Here is a 21,172-nt window from a genome sequence, read left to right on the forward strand (position 1 = left end):
AGTTTTGTTACGTGACAGCAGAACCAACTGTGTCTATAGTATTATTTATTTATTATATTTATTTGAAAAGGGACCATGTACAATTTTAACATAAATGTTTCCATTTCATGATTTTACCGAATTTTGGCAATGGCTAGTTTTCATTCGCGGTCCCTTGGCAGGTAATCATAATAACAAATAAACATAAAAACAAAACAACAAACACATACAATACAGTAATACTTATACACATCCTATCAGAGTCAAAAAAGAACAGTAAAGATAACGTTCAGTTAAACCACAACCGTGTCAGTGTTTACAGATTTGAGTTGATTTTAAATAAGATTTTAGTTTTAATTGAATGTCAATAGATGTGCACTAGTGGATGACCGATATATCGCCCGATATTTGGCATTTTTCAAATATCGGCATCGGCCAATACGTTTTTCTGTTTGGCCGATGCGTTCACACAGTGTCCCTTTAAGAGCTGCACACGCGTGCAAACTCTCTCTCAACTGTTTACTTTCATTTTAGACATAACCAACTGTGTTTATATGTAAACCTTGCAATTTTAACATAAATGTTTCCATTTCATGCATTGTACTGAATTTAGCCAATGGCTAATTTTCATCCGCGGTGCCTTGGCAGGTAATCATAATCATAAGTAAACATAAAAACATAAGACAACAAACACATACAATACAGTAATACTTATACACATCCTATCAGAGTCAAAAAAGAACAGTAAAGATAACGTTCAGTTAAACCACAACCGTGTCAGTGTTTACAGATTTGAGTTGATTTTAAATAAGATTTTAGTTTTAATTGAATGTCAATAGATGTGCACTAGTGGATGACCGATATATCGCCCGATATTTGGCATTTTTCAAATATCGGCATCGGCCAATACGTTTTTCTGTTTGGCCGATGCGTTCACACAGTGCTCACATTCTCCCTCTTGTTCGCTTGTTCGTCTAATAATCAAATAGAACGGTTAAACAAAGGATGTAATATAATGATTGCTTTTATATTATTAGTAATAGAAAGGCAAACATAATACTTTCTTGTTTGCCGTCAGCATTCAGCAAATACGCTTTTATATCATTTAAACAAATCTTTGAATGACTAATGAACATTTAATTTCACAAACCTTGCAGACTTAGTGGAATCTAGTTGTGATTCTTGTGAAGTGTGCATTTGTATCCTGCATGATCGCGTGCTTTCTGCGTGACGGTCGGTTCGTGCGAATTGAATGCGGACAGGAGGAGAGTTCAGCTTCATCTTAAACTTTAAACTCGTGATTTCAAACTATGCTGCGCTTTTTTGCTTTTTTTCATGCCATTTTTACTGCGCGCTGTATGTAAAATGAGTGTTACCTTGGCTTTAGTTGAAAAAATATTAATCCCAATGCACACAAACTTCCCAGATTCCCAGAGTGCCCTGTTTGTTACAGTGTTTACTTTCTTTTTATTTATAATTTTTTTAAATATTTCTTTATTTGTGAAAAATACTGTAATAGGATTACAGAATCAGGAAGTTTTCATCTAAAGTATAAGTATGTTTATTTTACACACTTATTTTTAATATAATTAATTTTCGAATTATTTCAAATTTCTCAAGCATTAATTAAAATAAATAAAAATTATTATTATAAATTATAATAAAAATATATACTTCGGCTAATATATATCGGCCACCCGGCTCTCTAAGATATCGGCATCGGCTGTCAAAAAAACAATATCGGTCGACCACTAATAAATACATTTTTTATATATATACAAGTATTTAAATGCATTTGTATTTTAAATAAGCCATTTTAAATATAGTACATTTTTAAATAAACAAATAAAATGTTTCTGTTTTAAGTGAATAATTTTTACAGAACTAAATATTTTATTACATTTACAATTTACATTATTTACATTGGCTGCTCTACATTGTTATCATTATACACTATTTCATCGTCTCCCGACGGTTGGATACTGAGCCCACCTCAGGCCTCTCGGAGGGGGGTGTCATCACAGGGCTCGTCCCCACCGGGACCCAGCAAGGGGCGCAAGTTTATGACCTCTCTCGCACCGTCCCACCACAGCTGAGCCCGAGGAGACGTTTTATAACCCAGCGGATTCATCCCAAATAGCAGTGTCAGGATCTGTTAGACTCGTACATCTGATGCTAAGAAAACACAGAAATCTCAGCGCTGTAAATCCAAGCAGCTGCTCACGTGTTTCGGAGCGAGTCGAGTCTCTGTTCATGTCTGCCGTATTAAATTGTTTAGTCTAGGCTCTTCTCGCCGTTGCACAAGCACACTAGGGATTTTTGTCTGGACTGTGATGGCTTTGCTTTTTTTTGTCTCTGCTGTTTAGATTTTACGAGTACGAGGCCCGAGTGGCGTCATCTAGATTCAAACAAGCTGTGGAGCACAGAATCATTCAAGCGTGCTTTAATCTGTGTATGGCATTTAAAAACAACAAATGCATGATGAGACATTTGGATCTGGAGGATCAAAGGGTTGCATTTAAGTGATCCAACTCTGATTAGACCGTTGACAAAACGTTTGTGCATTTTCCCTGCCAACCATGCATATTAAAGGCATATTTCAAAGGAAAATGATCACTCTGGCATAATTTACTTCAAGCCTGCAGTATTCCTTTCTTCAGGGAAACACAAATGGAGAAGTTAGACAGAATGTCAGCAAAGAGGGCGGTGATTTATAATATCAAGCAAAAGAACAAACAAGCAGAGTTTGTGAAAGTGAAGCGTTCCAATTTTTAATCGTTTACAAGTGCAAATAAGATTTGAGATCTATAAACATCAAATACATCCCATCCTGAACAAATCAAGTGTTTCAATCACTTCAGTTGCTCAATTTTAAGATATTTATTCATCCAAGGATCCCTAAATGTTTTCTCAGTCAAACCCTTGACATAAAAGATCTACTTGAAGGCCCCAGTGAGATTTGAAGTTCATTTTTCAATCATTTAGATATGTCCATTTCAGTGATTTCTGTCACTTTTTGTTTTATTTTGATTGATTTTATTGAAAAAACGTTTATTCATTTTAATTTGACATTTTTTTTAACATTTATTTAACTATTAGCTTTTCATTCCTGTATAAGTCTATTGACAGAATATGACTACTTTTGTAAGAAAATTACAAGCTTCAAAAGAAATTGTAATTTTTGTTGTATTTATTATTATTTTGTATTTTATTTATTGCTTTTGTCCTAATGATATGTCTTGTTTCAGCATATATTTTAGATGTTGATATGCCTCTGCTTCTTCACTAATGTTATTTTAGCATCACATTAATATACAATGATAGTTTTTGTTAATATTTTGAATAAGATTTTATTTTTATATTTTCACTTTAATTTAAATAAGTTTTAGTAATATTTTGTATGTTTTGTTTGATTGATTTTATTTTTATACATTTATTTGTATAAATATATGCCTATATATTTATTCATTTTTATTTATTAGTTTTAGTTTATTTAGTTTTATTTATTTTATTATTTCAATTTAAACTAAATGAAAATAAGACATTTGAAATTATTAAAAGCTAAAATTAAATTAAAAGTGTTTTACATTTTATTTTATTCCAGTTAACGTTTATTTTATTTTAAGCAACGGAAATTCATTTTTAAGGGTTTTAGTATCAGTTAACAATATTAACTATATTAAATATAAAATCATATATATATATATATATACACACACATATATATATATATATATATATGCATGCGTTTGTATTTATAGTGTTTACAGATTTGAGTTGATTTTAAATAAGATTTTAGTTTTAATTGAATGTCAATAGATGTGCACTAGTGGATGACCGATATATCGCCCGATATTTGGCATTTTTCAAATATCGGCATCGGCCAATACGTTTTTCTGTTTGGCCGATGCGTTCACACAGTGCTCACATTCTCCCTCTTGTTCGCTTGTTCGTCTAATAATCAAATAGAACGGTTAAACAAAGGATGTAATATAATGATTGCTTTTATATTATTAGTAATAGAAAGGCAAACATAATACTTTCTTGTTTGCCGTCAGCATTCAGCAAATATGCATGTATATCATTTAAACAAATCTTTGAATGACTAATGAGCATTTAATTTCACAAACCTTACAAACTTAGTCGGATCCAGTTATGAGATCTTGTGAAGTGTGCATGTGTATCCTGCATGATCGCGTGTGCTCTGTGTGACGGTCGGTCCGTGCGAATTGAATGCGGACACCGGACAGGAGGAGAGTTCAGCATCACTGGAGACGCACGATCGAAAAACTTTAAACTCGTGATTTCAAATTATGATGCACTTTATGCATTTGCCCACTGTCATATTCATGTAATTTCCACTGTGTGCTGTATGTAAAATGAGTGTTACCTTGGCTTTATTTGAAAAAATATGATTCCCAATGCACACAAACTTCCCAGAATACTGAGTGCCCTGTTGGTTACAATGTTTACTTCCTTTTTAATTATATTTTTTATTAAATATTTATTTATTTGTGATATACTTTGTCATCTAAAGTATAAGTATGTTTATTTAACATTAATTTTTTTTATCCATTTTCAAATGATTTCAAATTTCTTAAATATCAATTAAAATAAATAAAATTATATCGGCTTTATATCGGCCATCCTGCTATCGGCATCGGCAGTCAAAAAACCAATATTGGTCAACCACTAATGTGCACATCCTTATGTCTTCTGGTAGAGTGTTCCAGTGAATAACAGTTTTCACTGAGAAAGACGATAACCCAAAGGCAGAATGACAAAAAGGAACAACACAATCACTAGTAGATGATGATCTAGTAGATCTTACAGAGACTGTAGAGCGAAAATGCACAAAATCACGAAGTATAGAGGGGGCTGAACCATTTAAAATTTTATATACCATAAACCAGGGCCGTACGTTAACTTTTTTTCACATAGCACTGGTGCTACAGAGGTTGAAAGTTTTGTAGCACAGGTCAAAAAGTTGTAGCACAAGTATAAAACTGTATCGCACGTGCTACAGTGGTAAATTTATTCATTGCACAGACCAGTTTTTTCGTAGTACGTGCGACATATATGTCCAAGACCTACAGTGGTGATATTGGTTTGGCTTTTTGTCCAGAGTTTTTAAAGTCTGTTTATAAAGAGATTTTAAAGGTCTAATAACAGTTTGAACTCTTATTTCAAACTGTCACACAAAGGAAGCTAAAAATAGTCAAATTAAACATTTTGCTTCAGCCAGCTCACAAGCTAATCAGTGAGCTTACTGTCTTTGATTACCTCAGTCTGATTAGCCTGCTAGATTAGCATATGGCTAACTAATTAGCCTTCTAGCTAAAAAAAAGGACAACCCAAAAATGCTATTCTAATAATCCTGAAGAAGATAAATCACAAAAAACATGACTGGCAGATGAAACAAAAGAACATGAAGAGACACTAGCAGCAACTATCCTAAGCTGAGACGACATTTTTAAGAGCCTTTCAAAAAAAGTAGGAATATAATGTTTTAGTAAACTGAATTATTATTATTTTTTTACCAAAAAACTGAAACCGATAATTTAAGTTTTCAATTAACTGAAAACCAGAACTGAAAATAAAGTTTTGAAAACTTCATTTGGGTAATAGGGTAAGTCAGTATGCTGTTCAGAGCGCATAACTATAAACTGCAATGGTAAAAAAAAATACATACAACATATTTCATAATAATACACAGCAACTGTTAAATGCCTATCACTGAAGATGCTTTTTGAACCGGATGGTCACAGCATCCTACCAACACGAGCTAACAGGCTCATGCTAACCAGCAGAATTTCTTGGTTTTTCGGAGAAACAACATGTTTTCTTCATGTGCACTCAGCGAAATTCAAAGCGACGCAGAATCGACCATGCAGGCCCACAAAAACACAACAAATTCAACCTATTGTCATGTTCCCTCCACCTTCACATCTTGTTGACTGTCGGTAGGACTTTTATTTACACATGAAGGCCACATCTTTTCTCCAGCATGTGAAAGTTAATTAGGTTGGAGAGATTGACAGTTCTCGATAAAGTGAACACTAATCAACTTAATTGCTTTCTGACAGCTGTGCAGAGGATGGATGAAGCCCCCTGTGTCTGCCCACTCGCACCTCTATAGCAGCGTGTAACCCAATGGCGGACCAGCCATTGACACCAATCGATCGGCTTGGGGGGCGTGAATGGGCTGTCATTTCGTAAGCAGTGATTTGGTAGACTGTGTCTCACACGTAATGGTACAGTAGGGAAATTAGGTTACTAGTTGAGTAAGACGTGTCAACGCTATTGACATGGTCTATATTGTGGGTTTGTCTAAGCCCTACAGCACTAACCTACATTCATGCTAAGATCAATGCTAATTAAACAATGCAAGGGGCATGACTAATAAGACAGTAGTCTCCATCACTGGTTGTGTAATGCCTTGTGGTGAGGAAAAGGGATGTCTGTGTATGCTGCTGTTGGCAGAGCTCTGATATACTGTACTATCTTTATGTCACAGCAACTTTATGGGAAGGCAGTCGAAAACAAGTTTACTAAGCCTGCCACTGAGATTACAACAGCTGTCAGTCACATTGCTAATTTGTGGCATACTCTACTGTTTCAAGGCAAACATGATGAATTAATTCGCTTAGAGTCTGACATTCAAGCATTTCCGAAGCATTTACCAGGAAAATCTGCGGGTTTACAGCTGGTCGACCAGCCACCGTGTTCCATTTTGATCACCTTAAACTACCAGATGGTAGATTGTTCATCACTGGTCCAAGATAGTTTGCTAATTTGAACCAGTTAATGACCAGCTTGAACCAACTAATGACAATCTTGGACTAGCTAATGACCAGTTTAGACTAATGACCAGTTTGTACCAACTAATAAGCATCTTAGACCAACTGATGACTAACTTCGACCAACTCGAACCCATAGACCCAACTTGACAAGTTTGTACCTAATAATGAGCATCTTAGACCAAATTACTCTTTTGGACATGCTAATTACCGGTTTAGACTAGCTAATACACAGCTTGAACCAACTAATTACCATTTTAGACCAACAGATAAATAGCTTAGACTAGCCTGGACCAGCTAATGACCAGTTTATACCAACTAATGAGCATCTTACTTAGACCAACATTTTGATGACCAATTTAGACAAATTTGGACCTACTAATAACTCTCTTGGACCAGCTTATGACCAGTTTTTTCAACTAATAAATGTCTTAGACCAACTTGGACCTACTAATGACCCTGTTGGACTAGCTAATGACCAATTTAGACTAGCTTAGACCAACTAATCACTCACCTGGACCAGCTAGTGACCAGCTTCAACTAGCTAATGACCAGTTTGTACTAACTAGTGAGAATATAAGACCAAATGATGACCAACTTGGACCTACTAATGACCCTGTTGGACTAGCTAATGACCAGTTTGTACCAACGAATGAGCATCTTAGACCAACTGATGGCCAACTTAGACCAACTTGTACCTACTAAAGACTCTCTTAAAGACCAACTGATGATCCAACTTTGACCAACTTGGACATAGACCCAACTTGAGAAGTTTGTACCAAATAATGAGCATCTTAGACCAACTGATGAGCATCTTAGACCAAATGACTCTCCTGGACATGTTCATTTGCTAATTACCAGTTTAGACTAGCTAATAAGCAGCTTGAACCAACTAATGACCATCTTAGACCAACAGATAAATAGCATAGACTAGCCTGTACAAGCTAATGACCCGTTTATACCAACTAATGAACATGTCAGACCAACATCTTAGAACTGATGACCAATATAGACCAACCTGTAACTCTCTTGGACCAGCTACTGGTCAGTTTAGACTAGCTAATGACCAGTTCAGACTAGCTTGGACCAACCAATGACTCACCTGGACCAGCTAGTGACCAGTTTCAATTAGCTAATGACCAGTTTGTACTGACTAGTGAGAATATAAGACCAATGATGACCAACCTGGACCTACTAATGACTCTCTTGGACTAACTAATGGCCAGTTTAGACTAGCTTGGAGCAACCAATGACTCACTTGGACTCGCCCGGAGCTGCTTCCATGTACAACTGTTGGAGCAAGCTACATTAAAGTGATTATTACGTTTTGAATATGGATATTTTTCTTACAAAACGCATCGATTCGCTACAGGAGGGCTTTGTTCACCCCGCGGAGCCGTGTGAGACACTTTTTTTTAATGGATGGGTGCTTTTTATTTAACTTCTTTTGGACTGATACATGCAACACCCGCTGAGTGGCATTAAACAGCTTGAAAGATCAAAGACCATTTTTAACATAACTCCGACTGGATTCGTCTGAAAGAATAAAGTCATGTACACCTAGGATGACTTGAGGGTGAGTAATTTATGGGCTAATTTTCATTTTTGGGTGAACTAATCCTTCTATTGGTAAATGAAACATTTGAACACATACTGTATGTAAAATATAATGAATGTGACATCAGTCAATGTCAAAAAGCAAGAATAAATTACAAATGTCCTGTAGTGTGTAATCACCCAGAAAAGACAGTCACTAATTAAAAATGTCACTCACCTGGTACTCATTTGGCCAGAAAGTGCTGACTGCCAGTTCCACCTGGTGCCACTGTCGTCCACGCGAGCCAGAGACATTCCACACGGGAATGCCAAGCGGCCCACCATTGACTCGCACATAAACCCGCAGCGCCCCCGGGCTGTGGCCGTCTCTGCTGTACAGGAAGTAGCTGAACTGCACACAGTGCGTGTCGTTTTCACTTAGCGTCTGTAGCAGAAGCTGAGCCCTCTGCCCCGCTGCATGCTGGGAGGAGTTGACCATCATGTAGGAGCCTTGAGGAAGAAGACAACACAGCAAGAGGGAAGAATCAGCCAAAGGTCAGTGCCATCACATACAAGCATACACACTCAAATATCAACTAATTAAAGCAAATAGTTTTAAATTTCAAACAGTTCCTCACACAAAGCAATCATATGACTTTAGAAGGTATAGAATATTGTACATGGGTTATATGAAGCATTTTTATACTTTTAAGGTGCTTTTTTTGTCCTCTGTGGAAGTTAAAAGTCATTGTATGTTCTCGTTGTATGGGAAACAATGGTGATCAAAATGCTTCTTTTGTGTTAAGTCTGAAAAAAAGTCATACAGGTTTGGAGTGACATGAGGGTGAGTAAATGATGAGAGAATTTTCATTGCTCTCACTCTGACTGTGTTCGGTCATTAAATATAGTATAAAATTATACTATAGAGAACTGAAGGAAAGAACATGAAATATTCTCGGGAAAAGAAAACATTTCATATCTTTGTGTGGCTACAAACATTTGTGGAGAGCTTTAGTGCATATTAGAGCGTGTCTGCTTAAAGAAACAGGCACATACACACTAAATTCAGAGAGAATAATAGAGACTGGGGGGGAAATAAAAATCCAGCTTCTCTGCGGAGCATATCTGCTGTATTACAGCCTCCTCAGAAACTTCTGTGTAGTTTTCCTACTTTTCAAAAGCCCTTGTTTGTCTATTTGTCTCTTTCCGCAGAGTATCTCTCCCTTCAGTGAGCTCACAAAGGATGACAATTTTGGCATTACTCTCTCAATACCGAGCACAGAGAGCGGAATACTAAAATGTCTTTTATGCTCTTTTTAGCCTCGAGGCTCTCTGTCTCTGCAGAGTGTGGCAATTGCAAAATTTCTCTGTATGAAGACAGAAATTTGTGAGATGTTGATATAGCAACAGGCACAAATACTCAAAACAGGCATATTCATGGCTGATTCTTCAATTAGGGGAACCTTTCTGTTCCCTAGGACGGATTTTATAGGAAAGAAACATTCTAGATATCCTAACAATGAAAATAAAAATAATAAAAAAAAGTATTTTTTAAACAATCATTCTAGATTTAAATTATATATAATAAAAATATATATTTTTAATTGTCTCACTTTAAATAATTACATTTTTCCATTTAGGTCCTACATAGACATGTTAATTACATCTACACAATAAATGTGTGCAAAGGAAATCACTTTTTTCCAAGAACATACATAGAAAATATATACACTACTGTAAAAATTGGGGTCAGCAAGATTTTTTTTTAAATATAAAATTTTAAATTAATTAAAAAAATTAAAAAATATAAAATTCTTGGTTTAATACATTAAGGATGCATTCAATTGACTGACAATCAAAACATGTATAATGTTACAAAAGATTTATATTTCAAATAATTGCTGTTCTTTTTAATCTTTTTATTAATCAAAGAATTCCCAAAAATTATTAAACAAAATTAATAAATCACAAAAACTTTCCACAAAAATATTAAGCAACACAGCTGTCTTCAACATTGATAATAATAATAATAATAATAATAATAAAAGTGTTTCTTCAGCATCAAACCATCATATTATTATGAATTCTGAAGGATATTTGACACTGAAGACTGGAGTAATGGCTGCTGAAAATTCAGCTTTGCCATCACAGGAATAAATTACATTTTAAAATATATTAAAAATAGTTATTTTACAGGAATAAATTACAAAATATATGAAAATACAAAACAGTTATTTTAAATGGCTGTGTTTCACAATATTACAGTTTTTTACTGTATTTTTGATCCAATAATTCAGAAACTTCTCTCAAAATCTTCTTCACCAAACTTTAAACAGTAGTGTATATATACTGTATTACTTGTCATGAACAAAGTCAATTATCAGATTATGTAATAATAAATAAGTTAAATTCATTATATAATATAAAGTTTAATTTAAAAAGTTTCATTTCTCAAGATTTTATATAGTCAAACATGCCCTTAATTGAACAATCTCTCATACAAGCGCACAAGAGAACATTCGGCTTGCTTGTTATTAATCAGCATGACGTGCCGTTTACTCACAGAGGACAGTGGGACGGTGGGGTTAGGGGCTCCATCTGCAAGGTGATGCTGAGTGAATAATTACAGATGAACCATTTATATACATACACAAGAGAAAGAACCTTTAACCATAGTTATCCCTAATCAGGACATGCCAACCTAAACACCCTTCAAGTGTTCGTCTGCTTACCGAACAAAACCCCGCCTTCACTCTATCCCAAGGTCTTTGTGTTGATTTGCTCGAAAAATACGAGACAGGACCAGACTGTCATTGTTGCCTTGGTATCAAAGGAGTTTTTATATGGTCTGACAGAGCTCACAGAGAAGCGGGAAAAAAAACCTTCATGCAAAGAAAAAACTACTTCTTGAGATGAAGGTTAACACCTATGAATTATAGTACCTAGCAAAATAAGAGACCTTACAGTCAAGTTGAAATGTAATGACATCTGACATGCAGAAATCAGCTAGTCAGTGGCATTGTGAAGAGCTCTTGTGAAGGTTCACCTTCACCATTGTGAAGCTTCTTGATTCTCACCTCATTTCTCTTTCTGAATAATAACAGCTTATGTACTGGCCACAATGAGTGTTTGACCATTTAAGCGCCACTAAAAAAGTATGAATGCCATTGTATTAAATATCGAATCAGATGGCATTTATTTCAAATGATGCAAGAACATATTTCAAGTCAAATTTGCCACAGAAAAAGAAGTTTGTTTAATCTAAATTCATGTACACACAAACCTTAAGAAACTTGGAAAAGGATCCTAACTAATAGCTAATGGCTCTATGGAACCAGGCCCTCTCCAAAGTACCCTATTCTTAGGACAGCCCGTGATTTATGTATCTCCGGGTGTACATGTGTGTGAAAAGCCCTGCTCTCTCAAGGCATTCTGGTTAATTAGATTTCCACAAGGCTTCTTCATATTGCACTCCAGAGACATCTGAAGAGCACATCACAAGGAAGAGACGAAAGATGGAAAAGAAGGGTAGACGGCTAAATCTGCAGATAAAGAGTGCTTTAGAGCTGTATTAAACATGCACCTCAACCCACAGAGGGGCTGTTGAGGGTCACTGTAAGCAAGGAATCGTGAAGTTCATGAGGCACTGTTGATTTTCTCAAGCCCATGAAGGTAAAGCTGTTGACTTTGATGAAATGGCTAATTAAAGCCCTCGATACTAACGTCGCTAAATTAGATGGGCAGATATATGGAAAATAGATATTAGGGATGTACAATATACGAGTGGCAATAATAAGGCTAGCTAATAAATAATCTGTCAAGCCAACGCTGGAAGCAAATACTATTAGAGCTTTTTATCTAATTTGAACAGTAAATCTATTATGTTTTACTGCTTTGACTGCTGGTATCACATTTGCAATTGGTCAAATAAACAGATAGCCCCTCCTCAAACTCATCAAATCAATGTTGCTTGTCATCAGGATAAAATTAACAGAGTAAAATGCTACAAATGATTACATTTCCATGCACTGAAGAATATGGTTCTTTCCAGGGATTTGCTGACAATAGTATGCTGTTTTCTTTAATGTGCTAGTCACACAGAATGTGTTTTTGCATTTAAAACCATAAGATGCAAGGCTTGGACAAACTGAACTTGAGCGCCGCATCTGTAAATCGCTGCAATTCACAGCTAAAGACTCAAGACATGAGCATTCAAACAGATCCAACTATCGCATATTTACATAGACAAAAATGGAAAAGCATATGGAACGACCCATAAGACGTCTGAGGGATTGCACTAATTTCTAACACACCCTTCTTTCTGATAAAGTTTAAAATCGATAATGCTTTTTTACAACAGTTCAATTAACAAGTAAATATTGAGTAACATACATTTTAACACACCACCACTGAAAGTTTTCCAAATAAATCCAAAACAACACTGCTGTGCGTCTATAGGTGCAAGACGTGGTAGTTTTGTTCCAGACTGAATCTGAGATTTTGAAAAAAAAAATCGATTCAATTAATGATTCAATGACTCACTCACAAGGATAGTTGCTCGTTTTGTTTCTGAATGAATCTGCAGGTGCTTGTCAAATGGAAGGACACGTCCTTGCAATGCTGCATATCTAGGCTGCCAAATCATAAAGTTTTGTTGAAGGATGTTTTAATTTCGCATCCTTCATTTTGAAGGAGTATTGTGTATCCTTCGCATCCTTCAATTGCCCACAATCCTTTGCACAGATTTCCAATTCTGAAAATAAATCAACACTGAGCTTAATCAGTTTCATTGTCTTATGCAAGACAAAAAAATTATTTTCGTGGTAATGCATTATGTTTTCTTTTATTCTGTTGTAAATTAATCACATAATGCTAAACTGTGAAATGTAAACCACTGGGAGACCACAGACAGTTTTCATTACCTTTACTGCATTAATAAAAAGTCAGATAATACCAAAATATTCGAAATAAAGCATTCTTCCAATTATATTTTTAATAGTATATTTGTACCGTGACCGCAGGGGTGGAAACATTTATGATAGCCATATGTCTCATTTTAGCGTTTAATGCACTCACTAGGATGCATCCTTCCATTTAAAGCACCCAGTGTTTTTAACGAGTCTTTAGGTTGAATGATTCAATGATTCCCTCATGGGTTCAGTCACTTGCTGCCACCTACTGGCCTAACGATATCACTAATTCACACACTGACAGCCTGTCAGTCTGGCTATCAATCTGCTCAAATTTCTTCATCTATATAGGTGCAGCCCTAACAGAAATGTACATGAATCAGAACCAGACAGATAGATATGTATTCAAATGTATTCACAGTCTGTTATTACAGTGCATCCAGCACATCCAAAAAAGCTTAGACTAAAACAGTGGAAAACACATGGTGACATTTGAGAGCTCACTCCAGAACTCTCTCAAGGAGACGCTGATTGAATTCACAGTGGAGAGTCTGTGCTTCATCATATCATAGTGAATCTGAGCCCAAACAACCGAGCTGACCATATATCTCAGCCAGAGGCCCCAGAACCCATCTGAGTACGCTGGCACCCTGTCCATCTCTTTCTTACAGGTGGGAGGGGGGTACAGAACACATTATATTGGCGCTGACATTTTGCTTCTCGCTATCTACTTCTCCTGCCTCAGATCAGAATCCAATCTCCCAGAGCCAGCCTGAAACCTCAGAAAGCCAGGGCAGCTGCTACAATTTCTCCCAGAGGACTAGAATGTTGATTGTACAATATTTAATTTCCCTTAAACCGTGAGCATTAAGGGAATATTTCAGGATAATAACAAGCTTTATCGACAGCATCTGTGGCACACAGAAAATCAATTTGGCTTGTCCCTTAGTTTGTAAAAACAACAAAAAATGTGTTTACAGTAGGGGGCTTAACAATAAGGGGCAAGTGTACCAAAGAAGAAATGTGTAAATTCTCTGGAAAAAACAATCCAAAAACACACAAAAAAGTAACACAATAAAATGTAATGCAATAAAATTTAATAAAATAAAATGTAACGAAATGTAATAAAATAAAAATAAAATTCAGATTTAGACCGATTTTAAATGGTTGTCAAGGCAAAAATACTTACAGCCTCTACCAACAGTCTGTGACCTCCTGTAATTTCATTATAAATCCTCACCCATGTGCATATCATGCGGATTCAACAGTTTAGAGAAACACAATTTTAAACCCATAATATTTCAGAGAATTTTGCTCTAAAAAACCTGCTAATAACAACAGATATTGCAAACACCTCATGATCAGGTTTTTGTCCCCACTGAGTTTATTACGGTCATTAAGCTCCTTCGACCTAAAATTCACAAACTATATCCTGTTTACTGCCAAATGCAGGTACTAAAATAAAGGTGTTGACCTCAGCTGAAAACATGAGAAAAACTAATTCAAGCTGAGGTAATCTGATTTATAAAATGATATCTGTGAGAAACGTTCAGTGTAGCCGTAATTAAGTAAACCAATTCTGTCTTATCGCTCCAAAAGTAAATGTTTCTGGTGATTGTTCAAAGGTTAATTGTGTTACAAAACTACTCTCAAGAGCAGTCAATAAAATGCTCTTGTAAAGATTCTTCCACAGTTCACAGTAATTTGTGGCATTCATAAAACATTTCCACAGTGTTGTAACTAAGTCTAGGGAATCGTAAGCAGTAATGGATCAAGCTCCTTGTTTTATTAGAGACAGACAACATACATCATTCTGTGCATTAGAGATCATACATATTCAATGATATCCTTGAAAATGACCCAAAGTTTTATTACCTAGCATGACTCTAGGTTAGCAATTCTTCTGTGTAAAACTGAGTCATCCTAATCACTGTCAGTCAGTGTCAAGTCCGAGAGAGCCTCGTCCTCTTTCTCTGTTATGAATGATGAACTTCTAACCTTCAACGTCTATTTTTCTCCCTCAATTTTTTCTTTTTTTTTTAAATGGATTGCGTGAATTGCATTAGCATTGGAATGATAACAGATACAATGTCAGACATAACAAACAACACACAAGGGAAATACAGTGTCTAAAGCAAATCCAGGCTGAAAAAGCATTAAGTACTGTACCGAAACAAGAGGGTTTTTTTTTTTAGCCTTGTGTACTTTTGGAAAATTTTAACCGCCAACCCGTCCAAGAAGAGCAAAGAACCTTCTGCTGAACCGTTCAATAAGGTCAGACATCCCCTTTGCCTTTTTGATATTTACACTGACAGTCTTCACCGGTTAACCTTTGACTATTCACCTCATCGTAAAGCCACCGTTACACACCGGCACAGACATACTGCTCACATAAACCAGAAATATCAAACATAAGGTGACCTTTGGTGAATTATGCCTCCAAGGCTAGTGAAATCTGATAAAGTCCCACCTATTCGCTGCTAACCCTCCCAAGGGCGCGGGAACATACATAACGAGATTTGGAGTGATTGAGCCCATCGTCATTCAAACAGTGCGCCGCAGGAAAACAGCCACTCGCCAGCTAACCGAGATGCTATCGCAGAGAAAACAGGAGGAGAGAAGGGAGAGAGTGAGTCAAGAAAAGACCAAGGACAGCGCTGAGGTGGACGAGAGAAAGGCTGAAAGATGCAATCACAAAAAGTTGCCGTGGACTCGAAAGTTGCGGCCTGAAACAGTCAGAGGAATGAGAGAAAAAAATAGGAAGGCAGGGCAGATAAAGGAGAAATTAAAAACAATAAGATTATTAGAAACAGAAAAGAAGAGATGCAAAGTCTGAGAAACAGGGACAGGCACTTGCTACTTTGCATGAATAAGGTAGACATGCAAATAGTCAGTCAAAAGACTTCAAACCATCAAAATTCTGTCTCACCCAGGAGGTCAAACTAAATATTATATGAGATGTTTTGGCTATTCATTTTATATAAGCTTTGCACATTTTGCAACCTAAAATTTGGGTGCATGTCTGTGTACAGTTTAAAGCCTAATTTGTGCCTAATTTGACTTTCTGGAAATAAATATTCCATAAACAAACAAACCAAAATAAAAAAAAGGACTAGCTAGTTTGGGATCGAATGTGTGTACATTTTCTGGAATATAAACATTCCGTAAACACAAAAAAGTAACACAATAAAATGTTATAAAATGCAATAAAATAAAAAATAACATAAAATAACAAAGGACTAGCTAGTTTGGGGTCAATTTTGTGTACATTTTCTGGAAATAAACATTCCAAAAACACAAAAAGTAACAATAAAATGTAACAATGAAATGTAAAAATAAAATATTTGTTCCCCTTCCAGCAATAATTTGGATAGCATGGTTAAATTGTTGAGTTTACATGCAGTCAACATAATACTTTGTAAAAACATGAAAACATAAAGAAAACACATAAAGAAGACAATAATCTGTCACTGGAGCAGTATACTAAGATACAAAAGCTAAATGGTACCTTCTTCTGGTCTTTGTACCTTATTTACCCCTAAACGGTACATATTAGTATCTAAGTATACATTTTCTTGAAAGGGTACAGTTTTTGTGTGTAGAGATAAAACTAGGTAGATACGCACATTTAATGTGTTTAAAACTAGCTACATGTCAAGCTAGGATAATTTATTATTAGATAAGTGCGGGGTTTGCGCATTTAAGAACTTTTCAAAATCATGGGATACCAAAGTGCAGCATATTCACAGAAAGTGGCACAGTCCACTTTTTGTTTTCCTGTTTCTCAGAACTTTTAAGAGCATTTTTCTTTTCTCCATTTGACCCCATCAGTGGGGCTTTGTTCGCCTCTGACATCAAGAGGCTTCAAAGGCGTGTTTAAGAATAAAAAGAGAGGTGAAGGGGTGCAGTGCTGAATATAGTCGAATCAATAGGTCCTCTTCCCACTTCAATTTTAGAAGCAGTCATGCTCGCATCTCTCTTCCTAAAATAGTTTAAGGCCCCTCCTGTCCTTATAGCCTCGATGCTCATTTCATCCCATGTCTCTCAGCCTTTCTCAAAAGGTCAGCTGAGATTTAAGGCATTCTGCCTTGGCCTTCTTTTTCACACAAACATAAAAGTGGGAATGCTTTTTGAACGCAGACAGCAAAGGAAGGCCAGGTTATGCTGTCTGACATCATACCGCTTGCCTCAACCTATGACAGAAAGATACAAGGTGTACAAACAGATAAACCAATTAGTCAAGATACAGTATATTCTCTAAAGTGATGGATGTGTTGTCTTTTGAATCATTCCCTGTCCTTTTTCTTCTGTATTTTTGAACAAAAGCGAAAAAAGATTAAAATTGCAACTATCACAGCAGTGAAATCCTTCATCGTCCATATTCTGTTCCTAAAAAAAATCATAAAGATTACGTCTCATGTCATTTCCATGCAGCTGACATTCACTGATGTCTTCCCCCTAAAGACACAATTACTGTGCGCGAATGTGTGCTAGAATTAACACACACAAATTAATATTTCATCTCAAATGAATATTTTAAACCCTGTTGTGTAATCACATTCCTTCATCATTTCATGACAAACAGTGCATTAAAAAAACACAACACATTAAAAAAACAACAAGTATAGTGGTGACTATTACTCACAATTACTGTCTCTAACATATTAGTAAAAGTTTTATAGCATAACTACGACAACAAAAAGCATTCAAACTAAAACTTTTAGTTTAGTTAAATTTAATTTGTTAAATATGAATCAAAATGCGCAGAATGCATATTACCCAACAATATCAATTTCAGCTTTAAAAAACAGTCCATGCAAAGCGCTGTTTATGCATCGTAAACTGATTTGACATCATGTGCATCAAAATTTATTAGTGATCACAATGCAAGTAACCCCACTAATATGTTCCATCATAAATTTCATTAAATGACGCCTTTCTGTCATCAAATTAAATGTCTCATTAGTTCAATGGGGAAACATTTCATTAGCATTCATTAATCGGCTAAGTTTTTGTATCGAAATGCAATTACCACAGGTCTTTTTAATGTAGTGGTACACTGAGCATGAAAATATGAGAAAGCCATTTCTTGGAATGACCCCAATAGACCAAATATGAAATTCATTAATCACTAGCGATACAATTCCAGACGATTTATGTCACACGCAATTTGTAACAAACTCCGTCTTCACAACAAACCTCAATTCCCTGCTCTCATGGACTTGTAAAAACATGTAAAAATAAATCTGTGACCTAAGGCTGTTTTTGGCTATTTCAAGGAAAAACGCACAGAAGCCAATTCTAAACGCTTTTATTAATATTATCAAATGGTATCTATTTCAAAAGCAGAGTATGTGTTTCGCATTACAACTGCCTCGAGTGTGTAAGGCAGGAACGCACACAGCATGTGTAGTAATAAAAAAAGACCTAAAAGCTGCTGTTAACGGTGTGAAACCTTCTCAGTTGCAAAAATCAATTTTCTTTCTCTACCGTGAAAGTCAGCGTATCGCCCATGACAGGATTTTTACTCCTGGGTGTGACACATCACCAGAAGTGTGACCTAATCTCTACTCACCCTTCCCATCACTCTGTCTCTCTCTCTCTCTCTCTGCTCAATTCTTTAGATCACTTCATGTCCACACACCTGTCCTGTGCTCTAGTTTGTTAATATTTACATTTCTTGATACCTTGTCTTGCTACTGTCAGCTTATCTTGTCTCTTCCTGTTCCTTTTGTATTTATTTTGTATGAAGATTTTGGGGGAGTTTGTTCGTTCAACTCCCAAAACATAAGTGAGCTGCTATGTAAGCTATTTACCTCATCCCTGCAACAATTCTGCTGAGATCCCTCCACCAACTCAGTTATAAATAACTAGTTTAATGGGTGGGTAGAGATGGGTAGGCTGCGGCTGCCAACATTAACACACTGCTAATGAGATTAATGAAATGTGTTGAATGCCATTAAACGTATTTAATGCTGGAAAGGCATTTAACTAATTGTCATTACAATAATCACATACAGTTATTACATTATTTTCTGTTGTGTTTGCCATTTGAATTATCAAAATGATCAAATTATTCCCATCTTTAACTGTTCCCTTTTTCAACTTCAAGTGGACAACATCCTTGTAAATAAGGAACTTGTTCTTAAGCAAAAATTACATTTTAAAATTATATTTGATAACTATAATATTCACTAACTAACAAATTAAATAAATAAATAACATTATATTTAATAAGTATTACAGTATACATACTAAAAAAATAAATAGTGGAGAATATCCGTAAATAAGAATCGTATCCTTAAGTTACTTGTCTAGTGAAATAAAGCTAAAATAATAAATTACTTTTGTGAATAAATATTAATTTCATTATTTATATATTTACTTATTGATTGATTGATTAATTGCCTGGTCAAATAAAGCTAAAATAATAAATTACTGTGACTATTTAAATAAATTAACAGACAGATGAATGAATTAATGAATTAATTAATTAATGAATTAATGAATGAATGAATGAATGAATGAATGTATACTTGTAAATAAGGATCTTGTTCTTAAGTGACTTGCCTGGTCAAATAATGCTGAAATAATTAATTACATTTTATAATTATATTAGATAAACTATTATTATGGATGGATGGATAAAACAATGCTCAGTATTAATACTTGTATAAACACCAAAAGTACGCAAAAACTGGATTTGATGACTTTGAAGGACAGACACTACATGGTTTAAATCTCCATGTAAGAATCAAATCATATTGTCCAAATAAAGTAAAAAAAAACAAAAAAAAAAACATTGTTTCTTCTGTTGTGGACTTTATATTGTGGATAACTTTTTCCTTTGTGAGAATGAATTAATGAATTAATGAATGAATGAATGAATGAATGAATGAATGAATGTATACTTGTAAATAAGGATCTTGTTCTTAAGTGACTTGCCTGGTCAAATAATGCTGAAATAATTAATTACATTTTATAATTATATTAGATAAACTATTATTATGGATGGATGGATAAAACAATGCTCAGTATTAATACTTGTATAAACACCAAAAGTACGCAAAAACTGGATTTGATGACTTTGAAGGACAGACACTACATGGTTTAAATCTCCATGTAAGAATCAAATCATATTGTCCAAATAAAGTAAAAAAAAACAAAAAAAAAAACATTGTTTCTTCTGTTGTGGACTTTATATTGTGGATAACTTTTTCCTTTGTGAAAAATTCTCAGTTTATCTAACTGTTATCCTATTGTAAATGATTGAAAAAGAATTGATTACTGTTTGTCCTATTATATAACCAGGCAAACATCTTGGAGCAAATTTGAAATGTGTTTGGCACTGTTTTCCTTTATTAAACTGTTATTAAAAACCACTTATGGTTACGCTCAGGGTGTTTTTTGGTATTTTCGCCTAAATTTGACATACTCAAATTCAAATGTTTACCCTACACACATACAATGGAGGAAATTTTTAAAACAAAAATGGTTTCATTGTAAAGAACCCTTTGAACTACAAAATATGAGTGTAATTCTTTACAAATAACATTATATATTTTTCAAATATTACAATAAACACAAAAAAACATAGGCGCTTTTGGAGTTTTCAAACACATTATTTTTTTGAAATTCTGTAATTCAGGTTCTATTAGGTCCAGCTCTCTGCAATTTACTTTGTTTGATGCCACTAGATGCCAAAAAGTACCAGAAAAAAAGAATCTTTCAAATAACAGCTTCTAAACAGGAGTTATTACATTATAAGTGAAGCGAGTCAAATTGTCTATTTCTGCATCTAAATGTGTCATTGTGAGTTTCCTTTGCAAAAACAGGCTTTATAAAACACATTAACCCCACAATCCTATTTTACTCTGTGCCATAAGCACTTTAATTGATTATTGATTGAATTATGTTTCATTTTTATGTTTTTCTAAGTAGTAATAT

The 21,172-nt window shown here is 35.0% G+C and overlaps 1 protein-coding gene across 1 annotated transcript in view; it reads right to left on the reverse strand.

The window, feature by feature from the left end:
• The window catches only part of LOC107704844 (receptor-type tyrosine-protein phosphatase U), a 177,156-nt gene that overhangs the window by 115,871 nt on the left and 40,113 nt on the right, over window positions 1-21,172 (reverse strand). The window contains exon 4 of the mRNA XM_016507867.1: window positions 8,554-8,825. Coding sequence (XP_016363353.1) covers window positions 8,554-8,825 — 272 coding nt within the window. The remainder of the gene's footprint in view (window positions 1-8,553; window positions 8,826-21,172) is intronic.

Source organism: Sinocyclocheilus anshuiensis, unplaced genomic scaffold (assembly GCF_001515605.1).
Source record: "Sinocyclocheilus anshuiensis isolate Anshui unplaced genomic scaffold, SAMN03320099.WGS_v1.1 scaffold702, whole genome shotgun sequence".
NCBI classification, from domain to species: Eukaryota; Metazoa; Chordata; class Actinopteri; order Cypriniformes; family Cyprinidae; genus Sinocyclocheilus; species Sinocyclocheilus anshuiensis.